Raw genomic sequence first — 26,325 nt, 5'->3', positions numbered from 1 at the left:
AGACAAAACCACAAAAACAGGGAAAATGTGGCATAACAAAGACTGAATTTTCAAAGCAACTCGACTTAGCTCTTTCGTCAGAAGATATTAAAAATCAACTAAGAAAGATTATATGGGAGTAAAAATGGACTTTTAAAAGTTATAAAGCTGATTACGCCGTGACTAACTTGTATACACACAAAATGCCTACAGTAGGGTCACTAATCAAAAAGTACCTTTGTAAAATATCATACTATTTAAGATCACGGTTGGACGGTTAGATCAAAGAAACGAAGTCACTAAGGAAGGGATTAGTGAGTGGTGTCTTCCAGTAGTGATAGTGGGGAAAAAAAAAATAACAAATGGAGATGTTGTGTATATTTTAGTGTCTTAAATGCAGTAACCGTGAAAGGTGTTAAAGCCTGTCTCCATTTGCCAAACTATGCAAATCTACACCGCCAATCTGCAAATTTTATTTCAATGGAGACTTCTTTTCTGGCTCGGTATTGGCAGCTTGCAGATACTGCAACCTTCGACGTTGCTTTTTAAGCGAAATGGCAGAATCTGCCAAATGGAGAGTGGCTTTAATGAAATTGCCCAGAGTAGATTCAATTTTTGATTTATTACGAGGGCCAAAATATTACACTAGTCTTGACCTGATTGTACGATATAGGTAAATAGCCTTAGACCCAGAAATTAAGCATAAAGCGACATTTGAATTATAATTCTTAGAGTGATTTATTTTATTTTATATTCCTTATCTCAGTCAATCAACTGTAGTGAATCGAGGCGTGCGTCCTGAACATCAGATCATTTGCCCCTCTTCTATCTGGGTTGGGTTGACAATGTATCCCAATCTTTGAATATTTTTTCTTTTCTTAAGATAAATTCATAGCCTTCTTCTTGGGACAATTCACTTGCGGCTGAACGGGATATTGCCTTTTTATGTAAATTCACTGTCGCAAAAATGTCGTTACTGTTAAAATAAACGGCGTAATTGTAAACACTGCTTGTAAGAAATCGAAATATGGATGCATATGTAAACATGTAGATGAATATGTAAAGTAGTGAATATGTAAGTAGATGAATATGGAAAGTGTACATGAATATGTAAAGCAGTGAGCCTTATTATGGCCTGAATCCCACTCTTTCTTCTCCCTTTCCTACTTCTTTCGGACAGTGTCGACTAGAATTACTTATTAGATTTAAAATTAATTTTGTAGAAGAAGTATCGGGAAGTCAAATTTCAATAATGGAGATAGAACTGGAAACTCTAAAATTGTTTGAAACAGAGTTTATTGCTCAAAAAGGTCTGTTTTACTTAATAATAAGGTGAATTTTTATCTGGAAAATTAGGTGTTGGGAGAATGAATTTACAGCCTATACCCACTTAGGCCTAGAACATGTTTCCAAGGTCCTAGCATAGGCTATAGCCTAGGCTAGACTTTATTAGCATTTTTCCAATTTCTGACAGTTTTCTTTCCAACTTATTTCAAAACTTATAAATCAGGGATAGCTGTACCTGATCTGTTTCTTGATTTTGTCAGTGTTGTAAAAGAGTGAGGTAGGCTACACAGATCAAAAAAGAGTGATGCATTACAAAATGTATGGTGTGCATATAATTCAGGATCTACATTTGCATAATAGGGGGAGTGGGCTAAAGTTAAAATAAGATATAGCAGAATTGCAGTCAAAATGTAGCCTATTAACTACAATTATTCTGCATATTATGAAGTAGCCTAATAATTGCTTTCTTAACACAGTTCCTTCTCAACAGCCCCATTTATAGGCTTATACCCAAATATATTGGGTAAATTTTGGTAAATTTGTAGGTGGCACAATAATTTAGCTAGGCTAGAATTAAAGTGAATACATCATTTGATGCTTTTTTTAGGCTATGCTCTTTCATAGGTTAATTCAATAATTGCTTCTGTCACAAATTGCATTTTGAGCTATTAAAATGGCCCCAAAGATATTTTATATGAATTATGAAAAAGCATCAAATGATGTTTTCACTTTCATCCTAGCTAGACTAAATTATATGGTCCACTGCAAAGTTACCCTGAAATTTACCCACCCCCCCCCCCCTAATGTGTAAATATATACCCTGAATTGGAATATACCCTAAATTATTGACAGCACAGTTTTGAACTGCTAAATTCAGCACTATTTTTGTTGATGACATTTGAAAAACTTGAAACATTAAGTAAATGGTTTATATTTGCGTTACCCAATAAATGAGGTTTGAATTGTTATAAGTAAGCATTCTTGGAATATACTACTCTTGAACAACTTATTTATAAACTAGTGTTATGTTTTTGACAACATTTGAATAACAACTACTGTTGATAACTTCTTTGTGTGGTTACAAAAATGAAATACCTTTGGGGACCCTTTAAGGGCTTAAGATGGAATTTGCAATAGAAGCAATTATTAAATTAAGAAAGAGCATAAAAAAAGCATCAAATGATGCATTCACTTTCATCCTAGCTTGATTATTGTGCCACCTGCAAATTTACCTAAATTTCTAGTGGGCCATATAATTTAGCTAGGATTAAGGTGAAAATGTCATTTGATGCCCTTTTTTATGCTCTTTCATAATTCAGTAATTGCTTCTGGGGCTAGTTGCATCTTGAGCCCTTAAAGGAGCCCCAAAGTATTTCATTTTTGTAAACACACAAAGAAGTTATCAACACTAGTTAAATTACTGAAAAGTGGTTAAAAACATACCACTAGTTTTTCTTACTTTATAATATGAAATTCTTACTTTATAATATGAGTAAAGTTCTAGTTATGAGGCCTTCTTTTTATCTTGGAAAATAGCTGAGTTACCTGAAAAGGACTTCCAGGCATATACCAAGGGCCTAAAATAACCCTAGGAAGGTATACTCAAGCTAGGTTTCTATCTTTTCCCTTTCCTTATTTCTAGGGATTCAAAATTGCTTTGAACTACAGGTCTCTATATGGATGAAGTTCTATTTAAGGGGGTTCTTGCTATTTGGGAAGGTAGCTGAGCTACCTGAAAAGAAATTTCAGAAATGAATTTTGGGCCTAAAACACACGTGAGGAAGGTGTTGGCAGGTGTTGCCATGCTTGGCTGCTATATCTTCTCTTCCTTATTTCTAGAGGATACAAGATTGCATGGATTACAAGTCTACCTGTTTCAATCTTGAAAAAAGTGTTTCACCTTAATCTTGAATTTCTAGTATCTTTCTCATTAGCTTTAGTTTTTGAAAATGCAATGAATAGGATTTCAGCTGGATTTTAACAAATATCAAGAATTTCTCCTTTAGTTTAAGAAATAGATTTTCAAAACTTCATAATTCAGAATTGAGTAAAGAGATGAGGCTCAAAAAAATTTCCTCATGCCTTATTTGAGCAGCAGATCTATTTCTTTAAGGTTTTACTTGCATAACACAGATAATACAATTCATCATCAAAGTGTAGTGCCCCTTGAAGGGGAAGGAGTAAAGGTAGGTACTTCACCTGCCCATTAGATTAGGGAGGCTCTGGATTTATTCCTAAAGTTTTCCTTCAACTAAAGTTTTCCTCAACCACTTAACCAGAATGAGAAAACCCTTCATCTAGAATTTCACCATTATATACAGTATGTTTCTATTCATCAGATTATCATGTTTCCCTCCATTGTTATACAGATTTCAAATTGTTTCAAATAAAAGTTTGCTTATAATTTCATTGTAATCATCATTCAAAATATATTTTTAGGGCTAAACACATATTGTTATATATTATTAGGGATATATAGCCTAGAGGACCATAAGGGGGTTGGGTGTGTTGCCAGAAAAAAAGTGATAGTATTTTGGAAAGAGATTGAATAAGGCATATAGTTATACTACTCTTTTTGTTTTATAAGGTTTCCATCAAAAGAGCTGTAGTGCAATATTACCAGATATTATGTTGTAGCTACATGTACCCTTTTACTCTCAAAGGGGAACTGACCTGAAGTAACCTTTGACAGTATTCAAGATGACAGAAAATCAGCACAACTGCATATCAGTAAAATAATTAGACAGCAAACAAGTTCATGTTCTATCATTCTAATCTGGGATCCACATAATTGACAGTTACAAGCAGTAACAAGAAACTTAACTAATAGGTAAACATAAGCTAATAAGACCATTTGCAGTGAAAGAATGCAATTGGTTTATGGGTAGAGCAGATTCTGCAATATGGTCCTGGAACTACACAAAATTGATATAAAGATGAGGAAATGGTATATATTGAGCCTCTTCTACATTTGATTCTTAGTATCAGAAAAGCACACTATTCTGTAAGTGTTTGAGAAGTCTAGGACACTATAGGCATTCAGTTTACTCTTATTCAAGTTTGGCTTGTCTATTTGACTGACTATTAGTACTCAAATTACCATAGTAGGCCTACACACCTCTAGGAAAACAACAGTTCCTCTAGTCTCTAAAAATCAGAAATTGTACTTTTTAGCTGCTTTTCATGTCAGACCTGAAGACTAGAGCTGCTATAATACCTGGCAAGTCAAGAAGATTAACCACTGATGACATGCTAATCCCCATACTATGGTAAAATGAAGAAAAAAATGTCACTAGAGTTATTTTTTACTTCTCATAGAAATCTCTTCATAGAATGGCTAAGTAAAGAATTGAGCTTTACTGGTAGATGGTTTTAAAAGGTGCCATAATGCAATTTAATTCCTAGAGCAAACAATTTTTCTGCATGTTTTTCATCTCATTAGAATCTTAAAATGTTTTCTGCAGCATTATGTGAGTTTGTTTTCTAGCCTGATTCCATAATTTAGGCATGAAATGGTAAATTATTTGCTTTTTGTGCTTGAGAGATGAATAAGCTGCAATCTGTATGTTTATGGAGAGATTTATCAATTAATGTAATCTAACAATACTTTTGGTTGGTTCCATAGGTTCTGTGAGTGCAAGATTATCATCTTTTTTTGTAAGAGATTAATTTTGATGTATAAAGGTAATAAGATATAATATAAAGGATTTTATAAACAAAAATATTTACTATTGCAAGGTCTTAAAATACTTTGTTCCTAAATAATCTAACATGCAATAAGGCTCAGTACTATTTGGAATAATAACTAAATATTTCAAAGTATTAATTCCAATGCTCCCTAATACCTATATATGTTTCTTTGTTTCTCTGTTTTGTTAGCTTAGGATTAATATTTGGCTCTTTTTTCTCTGTTATCTGTTCAACTTTATTTGCTAATGCTATGAATGATCTTATAGCAAATTATTCTAAAATTTTCCCTAACCATGGCTAGTTTTCTTGTAAGGACCTTGCAAGGCTTTATCCAATGTATTTTGATCATTCAATTTTTTTTCTATCAGGTTTGCATCCTCTTTTAAATGCTAGTAATATATGGGATATAAGAGTTTTGAGTTTGTGGTATTTTAAATAAATGAGTTTGTTGTATCTACCCTGGTGGTATAAAACTCAGAAGATTTTTTGTAAGTTTATTGTGACAGATAGTATTGGGCTGTGCACAAGAAGTTGCATTTGAGGTTAAAAAGGGAATCTCATCTGTGATTAGGTCTATTTCATAATGTTATGTGGCTGTTTGGACCAATCCTGGTACTGAAGACTGTTATTTTTATGTCTGTATTTCTTTTGCCTTTTTCATATTATGTACTTGTAGTTTTGTATTTCTGTCATAGCTATATGTCTAAGTTTATTTTTGTGTATTTCTCTTTTTTTGTTTGCATTCCCTCTACCTGCTTTTACTGTAAAAGCAGGCTAAAAATAAATTACTAGAATTGTAGCATCCATTGGGTAAAAATGGCTAACATAATCATGACTAGTGCTGCAACTAATTTATGTTGCCTTTTACAACATAATAAACACTAAGTACAATTTATTGCATTAGTAAAAAAAAGGAAAAAATGAATTACTGAAATGATTTGTCCTGCAGTGCACTGGTTCAAGATTGTTCTTGTGGTCTGTTTTTCTATTGACTGTGGTGGCAGGATGTAGTAGGGTATGGTGCTTATCACTCAATAGCTTGGAGTGTCCAAAACTGCTCATCAGATGGTACCTGCATTACTTAATGGTTGGCATTTGTAGAGCTGCAAGGGGATATTTGTAAATGACATACTTGGCTCCTATGATGATTTTTAAGGCCTCAGTTTTGCTCTGTTTCAATTTTATTGTTGATGTTTAGGACTTGTTGTCCCCAAATTGGACATGCTTATTCAAGTAGAGGGTATGTGCAAGTAAGTGCAGTGTGGTTAAGGATTGCAGCATATAGTTGCCCTTACTACAAGGTTCTTATCAAATGGGCTAAATGAACAATCATCACTGAATGCCACACCCAGGACACCCTCATTCAAAGTGGTAGGGTAACAGGGGTTAGGGCAAGCAATGTCTCTTTAGAGGATTGAAGCACATCACTTCAGTGTTATTATTGTTTATCTGACTAACTTACTATTGACAGATTAACTTACTATTGTTAATCCAACATTTAAACTGCACTGATCTTTGAGTTTGTCATTTAGGTCACTATCAAATTGGGGGATTACATGACCTCTCAATGCAATTGTATTTCAGCAGGGCAAGCAAATCATCCGAATATTTGGATCTTATTGTCAGTGTTTTCACACAAAATATTGTTAGTGATTGCTAAAAACAAGAGGATAGGGAGTTTAGTACCTTGTGGAGCATCACATGCTATTTCCAGCCAATAAGAGTCAAGATTCCCTGGAAAAAGTGCATAACCGCGCTGATATTGGTGTCACAGGAAGTGTACTATCAGCAGTAGAATGGCCTTTCTAGAGCCCATGCATTTCAGGTTCTGTAAAGCTGTGATATGGTGTATTAAATCAAATGTCTTGCAGTAGTCGGCTAAAGGCAGATCAACTATGGTACCCCCTTTGTCTAGCCATTCAGTAATTAGGTGGTAGAGCTGCACTAAGTAGTGAGTGGTCCTGCTTCCTTTAAGGCTCCTGCACTGGTAAGGATTGAGGCAGGGGCGTATTTGCAACAAGAGTGCACAATATATGAACAACTGAGTCACTTTGGCTAGATTAGGGGTATTGATATTGATCAGAGTGGATAACAGGATTTGGGGTATTTTACCTTGGGAATAACACGCACGTAAGCTTAATTCCAGGCTCATGGGAACTTTTGCTCCCTGAAGCATGAATTAATATTGGACATTACAGGTTTAGCTAGAAATACTGCATATTCAATGAGTAACTTGACAGGCAGTTCACCTGGATAGAAAGCACAGTTTCTTTGTAGCTTTTCAGGCTCTTTGCAAATTGCGTATTTGGATATTTCTTTAATTTGTTCTTGGGGAAAGCTGGACAAGACATCTTCAATAGCTTCTTTAGCAAATGAAGATATAGATGATATCAGTTGACAACACTAAAGATCCATCATCTTTCATCTTCTAACTACTAATTAGGCTGTAGTTTGCTACTATAACAGACCCAAAATACCTTTCAGTGAGCCTTTACAAATTAAGCTGTTGTTGAATTAACATTACTTGACAAACAAATCAGTGGTTGCTTTGAATAGTTGAACCTTACTGGTGAATATAACACCTACATTAATCCTTTATGGATCTATAATGCAATATTCTAGGGTTGACATAAGATGAGCAATTAGATGATTAAGTTTTCTTTGAATTCTTACTTGAAATTTTTAAATGAAACTTGTTGAGAAGACATGAGTTATAGTGGAAGGCAAGCAAGTGCTTTTTGCATTTGGTTAAGTTGCTTAGCTCATTGGGTCAACCTAAAATGTGGCTGGTTCTACCACTCCTTGGTGATAGATGACTTGAATGTTTTAACCCCTGGAGACAAAACTATTTGACCAATTCCCTAGGACAACTACGTAGTTAGAGAAGAATATGATGCAAAACTAGTTTATGCTCCCTGACTTGGTTTCACAGCCAGTCCTTCTTGAGGAGCTGTCTAAATGGAGGAGACCTGCGATTGTCTCCTAGTTGTTTTTTTTTAAGTTTCTGTTGAAAAAATGAAAAAAATGACTCATTTGTCCCTTTTTAAATTTTGAAAAATACATTTTAATCCTGCCTCCCTTTACATTCTCATGAATTGACGCTATTGGGGTCTCCTGTTCATACAGCAGCTTATGAGTTTTCAATACATCTCCATACTTAAATTGGTGCCTTAGGGAGCCTTTTTAGCTTCAAAAGCTGGGATGGGTCTGATGTATCTTTAAATCACTTTGCAAATTTTGCTGTTCACAGCTAGGCTGATTATAAAACTGCTTGATCTGAGCTGTTGACCTGGGTGGTAAGGTGCATTCTCAGTCATAGTTTTAGCTGCAGTGCTTCTCAAAATTGTTAATTACAATTGGTGTTCAACTGCTAAATGTTTTCTACATTATACCAAGAGTCTAGTTTGCTTTGCTGCAGAAGTAGGTACTTACTGATTATTAGGTTTATTGTTTGTTACAAAAAGATGTTGAAACTTTTTTATTCTTTCCTGAACTCATTATGTATTTTCACTTATTACCTGACCTTACGTAATTTTAGGCAGCAGAGTTGGCCCAACTTCAGCTATTTTAGACATTTTTGGTCAGTCTGATAAGCCATATGGAGTTCTATTAAATATTCTGCAGACATCCTTTGCTACTAAGAAGAATGTACTACTTAGAACCTACAGTAAGTATGTTTTGTCAACAATCTTTGCTTTTGGAAAACAGTAGGTCTATAAGGTTGGAAAAAACTGAATCCCTGAATTTTCCTATATAATGCTATTATATCATTTTCCAGATCATTGGAAAATAAGAGGATTTAGATATCTTATTTTGATTGGTCTAATCTTCAAAAATTCATGTTTTAAGAATAATATTAGGAAAGACCACCTGCTTCTATATTGCCTCTTTGATAGTTTTGTTAATTCTTGTATATTTAAAAACATACCTTTTAACCATACTAGAGGATTTTAGCTCCCCTCCCCTCCAAGAAATGATTAGATCTAAAGCTCTCTAATGGGCTATGAGATCTCGAAACAAATTTGATTGGAAGCAAGAATAAGTGTCAAGATTGTACCTCTTGGGGCTTGTACACATTTTGAGCTGTTTGGGGGAAAGAGTGTCTCTAAATTCCTGTCGTCCAGAATAAGTTGTTGGGTTTCAGTTAAACTTCATTGAAAGTACTAGCTAGTATCGTACTTATGCCTTACCGGGACATAAAACAGCCCTTTATACACGAGGAATGGAAAAGGGAGTAAATCCTGTAATTAATACATGAACCAGAATAGTCTGTTAGATTTCAGACAAAACTATTGGAAGGATAGGATTTTGGCTCCAGGCTATATCTGAACTCAGTTGTGTAAGGGAGATTCTTGAACTCTGGTTATAATGTTGACCCTCTGTTGAGGACCCCTAAATTTTGGTCACAATGATATCTGCCCAAACAGTTTGTCGAATCTCTACCAGATTTGGGAGGAAATAAGATATAGTGTTTTTCTTACCAGACCAGATGTTTTTTCAGTGAGGAACTGGGCAAGGGGGTTAAAAATACATGTAATGTAAACATCTACTGCAACGCTTGTCAAGTTTCAGCAAAACTTTGTTGAATCTGATATCTAATTTACATGTTAAGGCTTTTTGAAATCTGATTCTTTATCAATCCCCTTATGGGAGCAGAAAGGGATCCATTAATACGAATGTACATATTCAACTGACTTTTGTAGGGAGAGGAAGGGGTTTTCAAAATCTGTTATCATCTGTCTCATTACTTGATGGGTAGACAGTGGATTAGTGTTGAGCCTTATAAAAAGCTGTCTTGAAGTTTTGAACTGATCCAGTTTGAAGCATCAGTGATACCCTTAACAAGTTCATTAATAATAGTTTATTGTTATGTTCATTTGTAATGTTTATTTATAGTGTTTATTAATTCTAGTACTAGAATTTTTAGTTGGCGATCAAAATGCCATGTGACAATTCTGCATGACTGTCCATGGCAAGCCTTTAAAATCAACCAACAGACACAAACACACGCAAGTGAGACCCTTTGTTCTTTACTAGGTCAATGCTGCTGCGATATTTTTATATCACTATATCATGGGTAATTGAAGGCCCAATTTTTAGACGTTTTTGTTGTGTTTCGTTGAGAATATATGCCAGTTCAAGTTGCTTCAAAATATTTTCCGTCTTGTTGTCAAAATCTCTCTTGTGAGATGTGTGACCGATAAGTGAAGGGAAATTTAGCTTCAAATTCTGGTGTGTTTTCCTGTTACTTAGGTCTTACGACTGTATAGTTGTAATAGCTCTGGCTGAGAGGGGGCAGGTCTATACATCCTGTCAAACTTGAACAAAACTGAGAGGGGGTCCGATTTTTATACATTACCGTAATTAATTAAAAAACTTATTCAATAAAATAAGTTTTTAAGAAAAAGTAAGGAACTCCATTTAACCAAAATGAACAAAAATAGAATCAAATAATCTACCAAGAATACAACTACCAAAAATCAGTATCAATAAATAAATGAAACCCAAAACAAACAGAAATTAAAATAAATAAAAGTCAAACTCAAAACGAGCGGAAATTAATATGAGTAGGGTTGTAAACCCCAAGCTTTCTAAAAGCCAGAATATAATTTGTACTTTACTGAAAAAATTAAATGAATTTACTGGAAAAAATCTGCATTGTCAGTTTAATATACATATGCTGACATTTATTCCTTAAAATCTTAATTGATTTTTGATTTCTTAAGTTAGAAGAGTGAAAACATTTAAAAGAATTTTTTCAGTAAAGTACAAATTATATTCTGGCTTTTAGAAGGGATGGGGTTTAAAACCATACTCATAATAATTTCTGCACGTCTTGAGTTTGACTTATTTATTTTAATTTCTGTTTGTTCTGGGTTTCATTTATTTATTGATACTGATTTGTGGTAGTTGTATTCCTGGTAGATTATTTGATTCTATTTTTGTTCATTTTGGTATAATGGAGTTCTTTACTTTAAAAAAAAAAACTTATTTTGTTCAAAAAGTTTTTTTTAAATTAATTTCTGTTCGTTTTATATTGACATAGTCTTTTTCAGAGAGAAAGACTGAGTCTCTTCTAAAGTTAAACAACCATCCCTTCCATAAAAACCTTAAATACCCCCTGGGCATAGCTTACAACCATTGCCCCTAGTCTCCGGGGATTGTTTCAACCCCAAAGGCCTTGTTATACTATATTTACACCATTTTGAATAGAATAGCTATCTCAAAATTTCTGTTAGATGCATTTCAGGACAATACGACGTGTGTGTTTGTTTGTTTGGAGGGGGAGGGGGTAGCTGCCCTCCGATCACTTTGACTCTTAAAAAGAACACTAGAGCGTCTGATTACCAATCCAAATGAGCCGATTTGATACGCTGAACACAATGGCTATCTCAAATTTTGATTGGAAGTGTTTGGGGAAATTATGGGCGTGGGGGGGGGGGGCATTCGCCCTTTGATCACTTTGTACTAATAAAAAAGGCACTAGTCTTCTCACTTTCCAATCAAATGAGCCCTTTTTGAAGCTTCTGCGACAAAACTTTCTATAAAACCTTATATGTCCCAAGGGCATAACTTACGACCCTTGTTCTGAGGGCTAGGGGGGGAGGGTTGTTATCCCTAAAGACATAATTTCCAGACCTTTCATCTACGTTGAACAAAATGGTAACATCAAACTGTTGATTGCAAATATTTGGGGAAGTGATGGGCATGGGGGGATTCTCCCTCCGATTACTTTCGACTGTTGAAATGGGCAATAACCCTTTCAATTTCCAATCGAATGAACCCTTTTTGAATTCTTTATGACAACGCTTTCTATAAAAACATTATATGGCCCCAGGGCATAACTTACAACCTTAACCCTGAGGGCTGTGGGGGGGGTCATACTCAAAGACCTAATTTCCAGACCTGTCAACTACGTTCAACAAAATGGCTATCTAAAAATTTTTGATTGGATGTTTTTGGGGAAATGGTGGGCATGAGAGGGGGGTTAGTTGGCCTTCAATCACTTTCGATTATTAAAAAGGGCGCTAGCCCTTTCAATTTCCAATCGAATGAGCATTTTTTGAAGTTTCTACAACATCGCTTTCTATAAAAACCTTATATACCCACTGGGCATAACTTACAACCATTGCCCTGAGGGCTGGGGGGGTGTCATCCTCAAAGACATCATTTCCAGAACTTTTAACTACGTTGAAAAAAATGACTATCTCAAAATTTTGATTGTGTGTGTTAGGGGAAATGGTGAGCGTGAGAGGGAGTTAGTTTGCCCTCCAATCACTTTCAACTATTAAAAAGGGCACTAGCCATTTCACTTTCCAATCGAATGAACGCTTTTTGAAGTTTCTACGAAAACGCTTTCTATAAAAATCTTATATGCCCTCAGGGCATAACATACAACCCTTGCCCTTAGGGCTAAGGGGGGGTTGTCATCCTCAAAGACCTAATTTTCAAATCTTTCAACTATAAACCTTATATGCCCCCAAGGCATAACTTATAACCCTTGCCCTGAAGACTGTGGGGGGAGTGTCCTGCCAAAGACATCATTTCCAAAACTTTCAACTAAAAACCTTATAAACCTTATATGGCCCCAAGGCATAACATAACCTTTGCCCTGAAGACTGTGAGGGGAGTGTCCTGCTCAAACACATCATTTCCAAAACTTTCAACTGTGTTGAACAAAATGGCTATCTCAAAATTTTGATCGGATGTGTTTTTGGAAGTGGTGGGCCTGGAAGGGGTGTTAGTTGCCTTCCAATCACTTTCGGCTATTAAAAAAGGCACTGACCATTTCAATTTCTAATCGAATGAGCCGTTTTTGAAGTTTCTACGACAAAGCTTTCAATAAAAACCTTATATGCTCCCAGGGCATAACTTATAACCCTTGCCCTGAAGACCGCGGGGGGAGTGTCCTGTTCAAAAGCATAATTTTCAGAACTTTCAACTGCGTTGAACAAAATAGCCATATCAAAATTGTGATTGGATGTGTTTTGGGAAATGGTGGGCTTCGAAGAGGCGTTAGTTGCCTTCCAATAACTTTCGACTATTAAAAAGGGCACTAGGCATTTAAATTTCCAATCGAATAAACCCTTTTTGAAGTTTCTACGACAACGCTTTCTATAAAAAACCCTGTATGCCCCCAGGATATAACATACACCATTTGCCTTGAGGACTGTGGGGGGGGGATTTCTTCCTCTAAGACCAGGTCTTCAGGATTTCCAACCGCGTTGAAAAAAATGGCTGCCTTAGAATTTTTATTGTCGTTGATTGGGGAAAAGGTGGGAGTGAGAGGGGGCTGTCGACTGTTAAAAAACGCGCAATACCTTTGAATTTCCAATCAAATGAGCCCTTTTTCAATTTTCTATGACAAAGCTTTCAATAAAAACCTTATATGCCCCAGGGTATAAGTTACAACTTAGCCCTGAGGGCTCTGGGGGGAGTGTCATCCTCGGATACATAATTTCTAGAACTTTCAACTACGTTGAACAAAATGGCTATCTCTAAACTTTGATTGAATGGGTCAGTTACCCTCCAATCACTTTCGACTATTAAAAAGGGCACTAGCCCTCTCAATTTCCAATTGAAAGAGCCCCTTTTGAAGTTTTTGTGACAACGCTATCTATAAAAACCTTAGGCCTATATGCCCCCAGGGCATAACTTACAACCTTTTACCCTGGGGGCTCTGGGGGGTTTGTCATCCTCAAATACATAATTTCCAAAACTTTCATCTACGTTGAACAAAATGGCTATCTCTAAACTTTGATTGAATGTGTTTGGGGAAATGGTGGTTGTGAGAGGGGGGTTAGTTGCTCTCCATTCAGTTTCGACTATTAAAAAATGCACTAGCCCTGTCAACTTCCAATAAAATGAGCCCCTTTTGAAGGTTCTACGACAAAACTTTGTATAAAAACCTTATATGCTCCCTGGGTATAACTTACAACCTTTGCTCTGAGGGGGTTATCATCCTCAAAGACCTAATTTCCAGAACTTTCTACTACGTTGAACAAAATGGCTGTCTCTAAATTTTGACTGAATGTGTTTGAAGAAATGGTTGGCATGAGAGGGGGGCTAGTTGGCCTCCAATCTCTTTCGTCTATTAAATAGGGCACTATCCCTTTGAATTTCCAATCGAATGAGCCCCTTTTCAAGTTTCTACGACAAAGCTTAGAATAAAAACCTAATATGCCCCTAGGGCATAACCTATAACCCTTGCCCCGAAGACTGGGGGAGTGTCCTGCTCAAAGATATAATTATCAGAACTTTCAACTGCGTTAAACAAAATGACTATCCCAAAATGTTGATTGGATGTGAAACGGTGGGCGTGGAAGTGGTGTTAGTTGCCTTCCAATCACTTTCGACTATTAAAAAGGGCACTAGCCATTTCAATTTCCAATCGAGTTTGCCCTTTTTGAAGTTCTACGACAACGCTTTCTATAGAAAACCTTATATGCCCCCAGTTACAACCCAACTTACAACCCTTGCACTGAGGGCGGCGGGGGGGTGGGGGGGGGGGGGGGCTGGTCATCCTCAAAGACCAAATTTCCAAAACTTTTAACGACGATCAACAAAATTGGTATATTAAAATTTAGATTGGATGTGTTTGGGGAAAATATGGGCTTGAGAGGAGGGTTAGTTGCCCTTTAATCACTTCGACTCTTAAAAAGCGCACTAGCCCTTTGAATTTCCAATCAAATGAGCCCTTTTTGAAGTTTCTACGACAAAGCTTTCTATAAAAAACCTTATATGCCTCCCAGGGCATAATCTACAACCCTTGCCCTGAGGGCTGTGGGTGGAATTTCCGCCTCCAAAACATAATTTCTATCTGGAAATCAACTACTAAACTGCCCTGCTCTAAAACCAAAAAATAAATAAATAATAGATTGTGCCAACATCGTTCTTTACTTAGGCAGCACTATCGCGCTGCCTATGATTTAATAACAAGGTATTCTGTAAAAGAAGATTTTCGAAGAAAAGTAAAAGGCTAAGTTAAGCCAAAGATGAGTAGAAACAAAGTCATATTATAACTCAAACTTAAAATGAACAGAAATCACTATTAGTTAATGAATGAAACGTAACAGAAACAGAAATTACAATGTATCAGCTCAAAGCGGACGTAAATTCCCACAAACATGATTAGGGCAAATGCTTTTTAAGGATTATGAAAGCCAGGGTACCGTTTGCACTTTGCTGAAAACAATTTTTATTTCAAGTAGTACAGTATGATTGAAATATCATCAAACAAGAAAACAGAAAGAAAGTCACCATAATAACCAAGATTACTGAAAATGATTGAAGTTAGGTCAATTCTTTAATATGTAATTATAATCAAACCCGGAAGTTTCAGATATTATGGATTTATAATAGTTGTTGCGATACCTACATAAATACAGGCCAGCTGGGTACCAGTACCCGGTACCGAACGAAGCTTGGTCTTCTGGTATCTCCGGGCCGTGGCACCCGGCACGCTTGTATATATGTGATTCTCAAATTACGAATTAGCATCATTATCGTATTGTTCTGTAATTTTAAGTCATGAGGTTGCAAATAAGCAATTACAATTGAATTCAAAATTCAGGCGTGAATTCGATTCCGCCTTCCTGTTTATCCTTTGCAAATCCATACATTTTATAGGAGTTGTATTGTTCTGGGACTCGTTGTGATTATCGCCGTTGCTTCTCTTCTGAACGCAGAATTTGTCTACGATTCCAAGCGATCCTCGCCGTCACTTGTCTTCTAACTGCAGATTTTGGTGCAAATCATTTTCGTTTGTGATTCGTTGTGATAATGGTTATTGCCTGCCTCCTAACCGCAGATCTCGCTGTGCTTAATTTTCGTCCATCATTAGGGCCTATCTCAGACATTTTTTCCATACCTTTTGCTTTAGCTGTTCTAACTCATTCATAATCTTGTATAGATTCACATGACATCACATATACAAAAACTTTCTTTTTCAGCTTTTTACCAATAATTATACTTTTCCTTTAAATATTTTTTATATAAGTCAGTAAAACCTAGACATGTTCCATCGCACATACCCTCTGAAGTACCTAAATTAATCAATAGCATAATCATCGTGTTATTCTTTAATTTTAAGTCATAGATTGGCAAATCATCAGTTGAATTAAGGAAATATGGCATGTATTCAAGTCCCCTTTCCTGTTTATAGTTCACATACACTAAAACAATATGTTTAAGCATAGGCACTGTTCTATTTTTCTGAAAAAACAGAAAAAAACAGGGCTTGAATGAAATGGAACAGAAACAGAACAGGCCAAAAAAACAAAAAAAAAACAAAAACAAAAAAAACAGAAGACCTGTTCCTATTTCTGTTCTCTTATTTGGTAAAAAACACTGTTTTCGTTCAAAACCAGTTGTTTAAACAGCTGTTTTTCGAACACTTAATGGTTAAAGAAAAAAAAAATGTAAATGATAAGTTTTGGCTTATTATTAGAAAGTTAATTATAGCCTCAGCTGTTCAAGCGTTAAAGCTCATCGTTTAAAAGTTGTGCTTTCCCCTTGTTTGGACATTGTCCGGGCATACTTACATGAAATACTTTTAGATCAAAGATGCATGTTCGCTCGACACTAGTAGTAGTACGCTAAGATGCTTTAAAGCGGTTTCTGACAGCTTCGAAAAGATCTTTTTAGTCTAGTTTTAGTCTAGAAAGTTTTTAGTCTAGAAAATGAATGGGTCTCCGATATGAAAACATTAACTTTTTAGTCTCTCATTTACTTCTTGTCAAGATTGCCACTTGCCACGGGTAGTACTTCTCACAGGCGATAGCCCTTTTGAGAAAAACCCAGTACTATTGCATCATTTTTTTTCCGCAAAAAAGTGCAGTGTTTCTAATAAAGGGGCGAAAAATTGTCTGTGCCCGCAAATATTGCCATCCATTTTTCTTTATGGTTATATCTTCCATTTTCCAGTCCCTTTTTTCCAAAAAAGTGCTTTTATGTTTATACAGCATCTTCTCAAACTTCCCGGACATTTTGAAAATAAAACATTTTTTGGCATGAAATTATGCAGTCAGCTCAAAGTCATTATTTTTTAAGCAGAGCCCATAGTTGATTTGGGAGGGGGCGGTTTCTTCCTCCAGACCATGCTTTCCACTCCCCTCATCTGGACTTCGGCCCCCCCCCCATTAGGAACGTTTGGACTTCGGAAGCCATCTTAAACAAAACTATGAAAGAAGAAAGAAGGCTAAATATTTCCTAGCCAATGCGTGTCAAAAATTTTCAAAAAGAGAATTAATGGTTTAAGGGTACGTCGCATATTTTTACGACCCTTCCCGCTAGAAAATATTGTTCTAGGCCCCCCACCAAATTCATTCTTAAGTAAATATGTAAAGTGAAATTTCTCAAATTCCGAATTTCAAAGAATTTTAGACTCTTTGCTAGATAATGCTTTCTTAAGTACTCTCTTCTCTTAAATAGGTTTTCAAAGGGATGCAAATATAAGGACAATTGTACTTTTTGATAACTTATTTCGAAAATTTCTATGGCTTTGCGGCAGAAAATCCAACGCATACATTTGCTATATCATATAAATTGCAACTACTTCAAACTTTTATTCTAAGAATAGGAGCGGGCATGCTTTTGAGTATGTAGGTATGTTTTCATGGTCCATTCCAGAAGGAAAAGGGGTAGTGACAGCCACGACTGTGACTAACTATAATTACACAATCCAAGAATGCTAATTTTATTTCTTAGCCAACCCCCCCCCCCTCCAGAATCTCTGGATCTGCTAATATTTCAAAGGTATGATTTAAGAAAAGATGCACTTTTTCCCCCTCCCCAGGATTCATATAAATTCTTACTACATATTTATGCAAATTAATGAAAAAAGAAAAAGTTTATCGGAAAGCTCTATATCCGGGTTGCAGCGGTAGATAGTAATCTAGTAAAAATTATAAGAAAAAATGCACTTTTTGCCCCCCTCTCCAGGATTCATATAAATTCGTACTATTGTATTTATGTAAATAATGAAGGAGAAAGTTTCTACTCAGAAAAGTTTTCTCCTCAAAATTTCTCCTGAAAAATTTTTAAGGCATTTACGGCCGAGTTGCTAATGCTGCAGGAGCGTCTTACGATTTTGAAACCTGTTGTATCCAAAAATGACCGGAACCAGCTTTCCTCACTGGACTCTGACATAGCCTCAAGGACTTCAGCAGTACAAAGGCGAGTTGGAATGGGCTCTGTTGCTGTTTCTGCACCATTAGTTAATGTATCCTATACTAATGGGGTCAAAGATTGAGGGACCAGAGAACGATCCACAAGTGACAACCTTTCAAATATTGAAGGATCCAGATAAGCTGCTTTTTGGAAAAGATTAATTGCAAAATGAAGGCTTGTCACAAAGTACTTTTTTTTAATTCTTTGAGGGGTGCAGCAACGGGACTATCACCAGCTCTAGCATTACAAAAGAGCTAAGGCCCTTCTAAGACTATGTGTGCTCGACTGCCAATTGGATTTGTAAGAAGAACTTACCATTGCTGTAGTATTGTGTATGGGAGAAAGTACGGTATTAGCAGCTTCTAGTACAGTCCAGCCATTAGACATAAGCAAGGGACTCCTAATGGAAGTGTTGCAAACGTCTAATGTATAAAACTATTTCCAGGATACCTAAGTTTTTTCTTGGATTCAATCATTTCCAATGTACTATTCCATCGCAATTTCGTGTCAAGAGGGATATGAGAATGAAGGCCACTCTCTTTACAACAACTTTTTAAGTTACCATGCTGGACAGTAGAAACTTTTAGTTTTCTAAATAATTTTCGCAGTTTTTTCAATGTTTGAGCAAGTGTAAAGTGTCTTCGGATATCCTGTGCTGCAACACCGTATTCTGACAGACCCCCAACTCCCCACTATTCTTCTTCTTTACTTTCGCCACCCTCTTCGGTAGACACTGCATCAGTTTCATCAGAGTCTTCAGCAAAAATATCTTTACTTCCGGAGTTTTCAGAACAAGGAACAGAAAAGCCGTCTGAATAATTTTCACCAGCTGGATCGACATCTTCGACTTCATCAAAAGATTCCAAGCAAGCTTCTTCAGGGATGTCATTGGCTAAGTTTTGAGTGGGTCAAAATTAAAGAGCGTGCGTAACAGATGAATGAAGACAATGTTCAAAACATGAAGTTCAGGAAAATGCTCATAGCCTAGAGTCACAATGCGGAACATCTTACCTGTCAGTAAAACATCCTGATTGCAACTTAGATTGCTGGAAGGATGTTAGTAGTTGTATGAGAATGATTAAGCCTCTTGAAATGTGAAACACTCTGGTGCAACCTCTGCTCATTTTTCATCTTCCTGGAGTAATAAGCAGTGATACCTATAAAACCAGATCCTTTTGCAGACCAGCAGTCACAAGTCAACATATTCTTAGTGGCAGACCGTAAAGCAGCTTTCTCTTTAACTTTTTTTTCTGGCAGCAACATTTATGGGATGATAGATGGTTTCCCAAGATGGTACTTTCAAGCCACCTGTTTTTTTTTTTTTTAAATAAGCTGTTTTATATCTGGCTTATCAAACACAGAAAGTCGCAATTTGTTCTTAAACAGGGCTTTGCAGCAGAGCTTCGGTAGAGTAGCTTGTTTTGATCGACTGGACATAAAGAATGGTCGCTTGTCTCCAGGACAGTATCTGTGCAACTTTGCTGCTCAATTTACTGAAGAATGTACCGTAAGAAACAAGTTGTTATAGTGGAACTAAACTACACCTTTACCTTCCTCCTATTTACACCCATACCTAATCTCATCTGACTCCTAGGCCCTAATTCTGCCTAGCTGAAACAACATAGTAGCACTATTTGATATATTAGACACACTGAGTTCCGTCATTTTACTTGCATTCCAATTTTAAAATTGTATGAGGCGTAATCACGCTTCTTCACAATTTCAAATTATGATTTAAAACACTATTTTGTAAGTTCGAAGTCTCGAATATTTCATTCTCGTATCACTAAAATAAAATCAGAAACAGAAGAAAAACAGGTAGAAAAAAAACAGAAAAGAAAAGAAAAGGTAGAAAAAAACAGAAACAGGACGAAATAGCTATTATAAAAACAGAAACAGAACAGAACAAGTAAATAAAAAACATGTCCATGCTTAAACACGTTCCTTCATTCCATTGTAATTTTGATTTGACTTCAAACCGTTTTTTATGCAACATTTTCCTTTGTAATTCAATGTGACTCTGGCTGTCGCTTGTCCCATGTCTTTTGCTTTAGCTGTTCGAAGTCATTCGGTATTTTACATAATTTTCCATGCGTCACAAATACCAAAAACGATACGAGTCATACGACCACCCCGGGAAAAAATGCTGTATTTTTTAGCTCTTTATTCACAGGTAATTTTTTCAAAAATTTAGGCCCTAAACAAATTTTTTTGACCTATTTAAGTGACCTCATGACCTATCTAGATCGTTCTTTTAGGGCTGAAAATCTCAGTGTGCCAATGAAAAAAAAATTATGGAGCTATTAACAAAAATTACTTAAATACACAGCTATTTTCCACAAGAGATTAGATTCGTTGTGGTTCTCGCCATTGCATCTCTTATAACTGTAGATTTTGTTTTTGATGTGATGCTCGCTGTCGCTCTTATTTTAACCGAAGATTTTGATGTCCATCATTTTTCATTTGTGGGTTCTTGTGAGGCTTTTATTATCACATGTCTCCAAACCGCAGATCTTGTTGTTCTTCATTCTCGTTTATCATTACCTCAGATATTTTCCCATGCCGTTTGCCTTTGCTGTTCGGATTCATTCTTGGTCATGTATAATGTCGCAAGACGTCATGGATACCAAAAAACTTCTTTTCGAGATTTCCCCAAGTAATTTTTTTTATGCTTTAATTACGTTGTTATATAATTCAGTAACAACAAAGCATGTTCTAAAGCATATACCCCCTGAAATGTCTATTTCAATGTCAACACCTTCTGAAATTTGAATTGAACTAATAAATGTTGGCATGAACTTAATTGCTTCTTACTGATATCCTTCACATACGCTAAAATAATATCTTTTGTCATTCAATTGTCATTCTGATTTGTCTTTTAACCGCATATTTCGTTGCGTAACATTTTCATTTGCGGTTCATGGTGATTCTCGTTTTGCTTTATTATCTTTTTTTTGTCTTCTAACAACAGATTTGGCTGTGCAACATTTTTCGTTCGCTGTTGCTTGTTCTCTGCCTTTTACTTTAGCTGTTTGGAGTCATTCGTCTTCTTGTATAATTTCGCATGCGTCATAGATACCAAAAACAATTCTATCCCTGGAAGACTGTGATGTAATTTTCTCTTGAAATTGCAAAATATGAAGATAGATTAATGTGACATCTTTTACATGAAAAATGTTTTTCCAAAGCTAAGGTTCTTTGCAAATATTCTCAAACTCGTGACCGTATGCCAATTAAAAAAAATAAACCAAAACAACAAACTATGGGGCCATTTTCAAGAATAATACTAAAAAAAAACTTATTGCTTGCTCAACAAAAGTAGATTATTTAGGTGTCAGGAGTCATAAGTCATATTGTATAATTTTATATGCGTCATAGTTACCAAAAATGATTCCACCCCTGGAAAATAAAAAATGATGTACTTTGCTCTTTAAATTGCAATATGAAGATAAATGAATGTGACGCCATTTACATGAAAAAGTTTTTTTTTTCAAAATTAAAACTTTTTTTCTTCCAACGAATCATCATTTATAACACTTGTAAATTTTTCGTTTTTTGGGTCTTGTCTCATTGGATAGTCCAGGTTGTTGATTTCACCTGCTTTGAATTTAATTGTTTTGGGCGTTCTCTTGGTCTTATCACGTTTCATAGTTCAGGTGGTTACAAAAATCATCATTTTAATTCTCATAGCTATTATATTCAATTTTGACACGTTTTTATTCTCGCTGTCGCTCATCTTCTAACCCCATTTTTCTGTCTACTTCATTTTGGATTTTTATAGTGTTGTAAAATTACCGTAAAATAAAAACTCGGTAAGTAAAATTAGAAAAATAAGGTAAAATTGGTAAAATAATTTACTCCCTAGGAAATACAGGGTAAACTTGGTGTTTTGGAGTTGGCCTGTAGGTACAAGACCGGTTGAGCATTTCTTTTTAAGCATCACTTACAGCTTTTAATGACATTTTTTAATGATTCCGATTTTCATTTGCTTAAAAAAGGCGAGGCATCTTCATCTAGAATTTCATCAATTGGATTAACTGTTTAGTTTATCCCTTTGGTAAATCTTGTGCCTACGATAATACCTCAGCAATTGGACAGTACCTGATTTCGGACAACCATTTTGTAAAAAAAAAAATGAATAAAAAAAATAAAAATAAATCAAATTTACCATTATTTGGGAGTAAAATCATATTAGTCATTTTTTTCTACATTTAAACCTAAGAAATGCTACCCTAACAGCCTTGCATATTTAAATAACCATACTCAGCCACATTCCACATATTTTATACGTGTTATTTTTCATTTATTCATAAAAGTACCGAATACAATAAAAAAAGAGGTTTGTAACACTTTGATGACTTTAATTAACTAAGCACTGGATCATAAGAGCGGAACATTCAGTCACTTTCACAGTCATTGAGACTGTCTTCAACAGGATCTCCAGGCAAATCTAGCTCCTCTGCTTCAGCTTTAGATTCTGATTCAGGTGACCGTGCCTGTTCTGAATCACCCCCATTTCTCCCTCAGAGCTAATTCTGTTTTATCTGAAGATTCTTGCAAAACAACTGCTGAAACACATGGGCCGTTAAACTAGAATAAGAATTTTTTTTAGACAATGCAGTCACTAACAACTCATTTGGTAGCAATTTGTTGAAAAGCAGGATAAATCTTAGAAAAGGGCACTGGAACTTTCGATTTCCAATTGACTGAGCCCCCTCCAAAGCTTATTTGACCACCCCTTCTACGTGAAGTGCCTCAGGAAAAAGATAAATGAACAAACATTAATACATTGAAAATTTATGGGTTATATAATCAATACAGCATATTTGCCCTTGACTTAAACAGGGGAGTTGAAATTTCAATTTCCCTAGTAATAAATATCCTGGAATTATCCAAGGGTAAAACAGAGAGCAATTTTCCGCGGGGGGGGGAGAATATTCCGTGGGGGTATTTTTCGGGGCGTTGGGTAAGCGCCGGATCGCGGGGAAAAGACGACATGAATACAAGATTTCTCTGAGATGAGAAATTTAAAATAAAAATGAGGATATTGATTCTGCTTTGTCCCTCCATATTGTTGAAAGTCCATATCATGTAGTTCTTTTTGATGAGGCAAATTTAATATTTGAAGCAAATGGCTTCTTTTTTTGAGTACTGAAGACGACCGGGCGGAAATCCCTGACGAAATATCTGCCTCTATCATTTTCACTTCTTTTTTGTCCGCTGGCTGACATTACCCTCATTTTGCTCGGCTATCTTTTTTTTTTTAGGTTTGTCATATGTCAATCCTGCTTCAAGCCCTTTCTGTCTTTAACAGTTCACAGTACCAACATGGGCGTAGGCAGCATCTTGTGTAGAGGGCGGCAGCCGCTTCTGTGATGGAGGGGGGAGGGGTCTTACTAATACTTCCCGAGGTCCTTTGAATATAGGTCTTTAGAGACTAGTCATTCTATGTTTCGCTAAAACTTGGCCTTTAACATTTTCCATGTTCTACTTTTCCTGTAACAGTATAATATAAGAGACCCACTATCCAACTTCCAATTTCCAGAAAACATAAACACCACAAAAGTGATTTAACACAAATCACATTATGGTTAGATAACAGCTTCTTCTAAGAATTCAATTCAAAAGTTTACAGTTTAGCCAAATTAAATATCACAACTGGTATAGGGGAGGTCTGGCCACGCTTAGCCAAAGCAAATAGTTTCAATGTACGAACCTATGGGGCTTCTGAGGGATTATAAAGGCTCTGACAGATGGCAGTGTATGTTGTTATAATGTTTGACCTTAATTAATACTTTTACCAAAAATATCAGATTAGATCAGGTTTTAAGGTGATTAACTCTGGAATTTTATTCAATTTTATCTGAAAGCTTACGCCTAATTACGAATATTTGAAAACTCGCGTTGTAAACTCATATTGTATTCTCTTATTATTTGCCTTTTTTGGCAACTTCCGAGACGTGCCACCTTCACCAGTTTGCTGTTAGTATTTTTTTCATCCTGCGGGATAGTGAACTCCCATTTTTTGCCACAATACCTGGGGTAAATTCCACATGCCGTGCCAAGGTGTCCAAAAGTGGGCTATGCTTGTAAAAGCTGTTAAACAGCTTATTTAAAAGTAGATGGCAAGCTTAAAACCCAAAACTGTGTTAATTCTGGCATTGTTTAATCCTGTCAGAACAGTAGGTGAACTGAAGTTCCATTTTTTCCTGTTAAATTTCATTCAAGATAAAATGCTTAAAAGTAAAACAGAAGAAAGAAAGGTGGCTGTGATCCAGAAGAAAATAAAACAGCAATTTTGTCTGTCTTATTCTACAAGAAGTCAGTTGGATTCTCTAAAAGTGCCATGGCTGTCCCTAGAGGAACGCTGCAAGACTACATAAAAAAAACTTGAGAAGCTGAATATCCCTCTAAAAAGTCTGGACCTAAGTTTCCTTACACCCTGTTACAAAACATGATAAATATTGACAGAGGAACAAGAAAAAGGACTAAAAACTTACTTGAAAACGATAGCTGATATGCTTTTCACTGTATTCCTATAGAAGCGTGCAAATTTGCATACACTTATGTCATTATTAAGAGTATAAAAGTACCGGATAACGGAACTGCAAGGGCAGTGGAGACAGTGGAGGAATTACAGGTAAAGATTGGTACCGTTTTTTTTATGGATTGCCTTACAACTCTATCAGTAAAAACGCCAGAAAGTACAAGCCTATGACAGACAACTGCTTTCAACCGTCACAGTGGAGCTTTCTTTAACCACCTGGAGCGAGGCCTATGTAAACACAAGTTCAGACCACAAGACATTTGAAAAAGTAGCAACTGAAAAACTTAAGGTCCACTTTTGGAAGGAGACTGGAGCAATAGACTTTGCGCTAACCACCTGGAGCGAGGCCTATGTAAACACATGTTCAGACCACAAGACATTTGAAAAAGTAGCAACTGAAGAACTTAAGGTCCACTTTTGGAAGGAGACTGGAGCAAATAGACTTTGCGCTCTTAGTTTTTTTTAAAACCTTAATGAAATTCATTTTGTAGTTTTTTATGCTGACCATAATCTTTCTTAATTTTATAACCGAAAAACAAGCTTTAATGTTCCCCTGGTCACTTTTCTTTTGTCCGGTGGCGAAACGTAAGCCAGAGACGACCAAACTAGTGCCGGGGTGGCCCAGGTTTGGCACTCTTGACCACTTGGATAGAGAGGCATCCAGGTGGAAAAATGGCAGAGTATTTCTAATTGCCTTTTTCAAGGATGCTATTGAATGAGTTACTTTTGCTTTGGCATGCTCAGCAACTTCTTATCGCTTGAATCAACTCATAGAGAATTAAACAAGTCAAAATCTGCCGATCGTGGGCCAGTCTCCTCTTTATATATCGGACCGAAAATCAATATTGAAGATCGAAACGTAAATGTTGATATCGGAAAAGATATTTGGAAATTTCTGTTTGTTTCCAGCTTTTTTAACCATCTACCAGGTAATGTCCAACAAAAAAAATTCCAACACACGAAAAGTTCTTGTTAATGTCTAGCGTACATTTGAAGTTCTAGGGGGGGGCAGCTGCCCTCCCCTGCCCCCCTAGAACTTCTCTTTCTTCCAATGAATTATCATTTATAACGCTTGTAAATTTTCCTCTTTTGGGTCTACCTCTAGATAAGTTTTTCATACTGATATGTCTATTCATACTGCCTTTTTAGTATGAAAAGCCTGCGTCTTTTTTTTAAGATGTTTGATTATTGAAGCAAGTACGATTTCTAACACCAATGGTCTGCTAAGCTTCAAACTTTTGGTTTTCTTTTTTAAGGTTTTTTAATTATTGTAATCCCTCGCTAAAATATATACAAATATTTTTGCAATTATATATACGGCAATGATGAATATAAAAATGAGGTCACTGACGTGAATCTTTTTTCCAAAATTAAGACTCTTAAAGAATTTTCTCAAACTTCTGACCTATCTAGATCGTTTTTTTTAGGCGAGAACATCCCAGGATACCAATTTACCCGAAAAAATATGGAGCCGTTTTCGAGAAAAAATTAATATACAATATGCAATTATTGTTCGTTTATAAAGATTAATTAAAAAAACTTTTTCCACAAAATAAGTTTTTCAAAGAAAAGTAAAGAACTCTATTAAGTAAGAAATTAGCAAAAATAAAATGAAATTATCTACGAACCGTGAAACTACCGCAAATCAGTAT

General features: G+C 35.9%; 1 protein-coding gene across 2 annotated transcripts in view; it reads left to right on the top strand.

Moving 5' to 3' along the window:
* The first annotated feature begins 985 nt into the window (after positions 1–985).
* The window catches only part of Nbr (exonuclease mut-7 homolog), a 106,938-nt gene continuing 81,598 nt past the window's right edge, over positions 986–26,325 (top strand). The window contains exons 1-2 of one of the 2 annotated variants that reach the window (XM_089087712.1): positions 986–1,054; positions 8,495–8,623. Coding sequence is in view for 1 of the 2 variants with exons in the window: in XM_089087703.1 (XP_088943829.1) it covers positions 1,232–1,289; positions 8,495–8,623 (187 nt within the window). In the remaining variant the exon portion in view is untranslated. Of the gene's footprint in view, positions 1,055–1,218; positions 1,290–8,494; positions 8,624–26,325 lie in introns of those variants that run through there. The other variant, XM_089087703.1, reaches the window with a different exon arrangement.

This window comes from Artemia sp. Qi Xiang Cuo, chromosome 1, assembly GCF_049724085.1.
Source record: "Artemia sp. Qi Xiang Cuo chromosome 1, ASM4972408v1, whole genome shotgun sequence".
Lineage (NCBI taxonomy): Eukaryota > Metazoa > Arthropoda > Branchiopoda > Anostraca > Artemiidae > Artemia > Artemia sp. Qi Xiang Cuo.
This window is presented reverse-complemented; position numbering and strand designations above follow the sequence as displayed.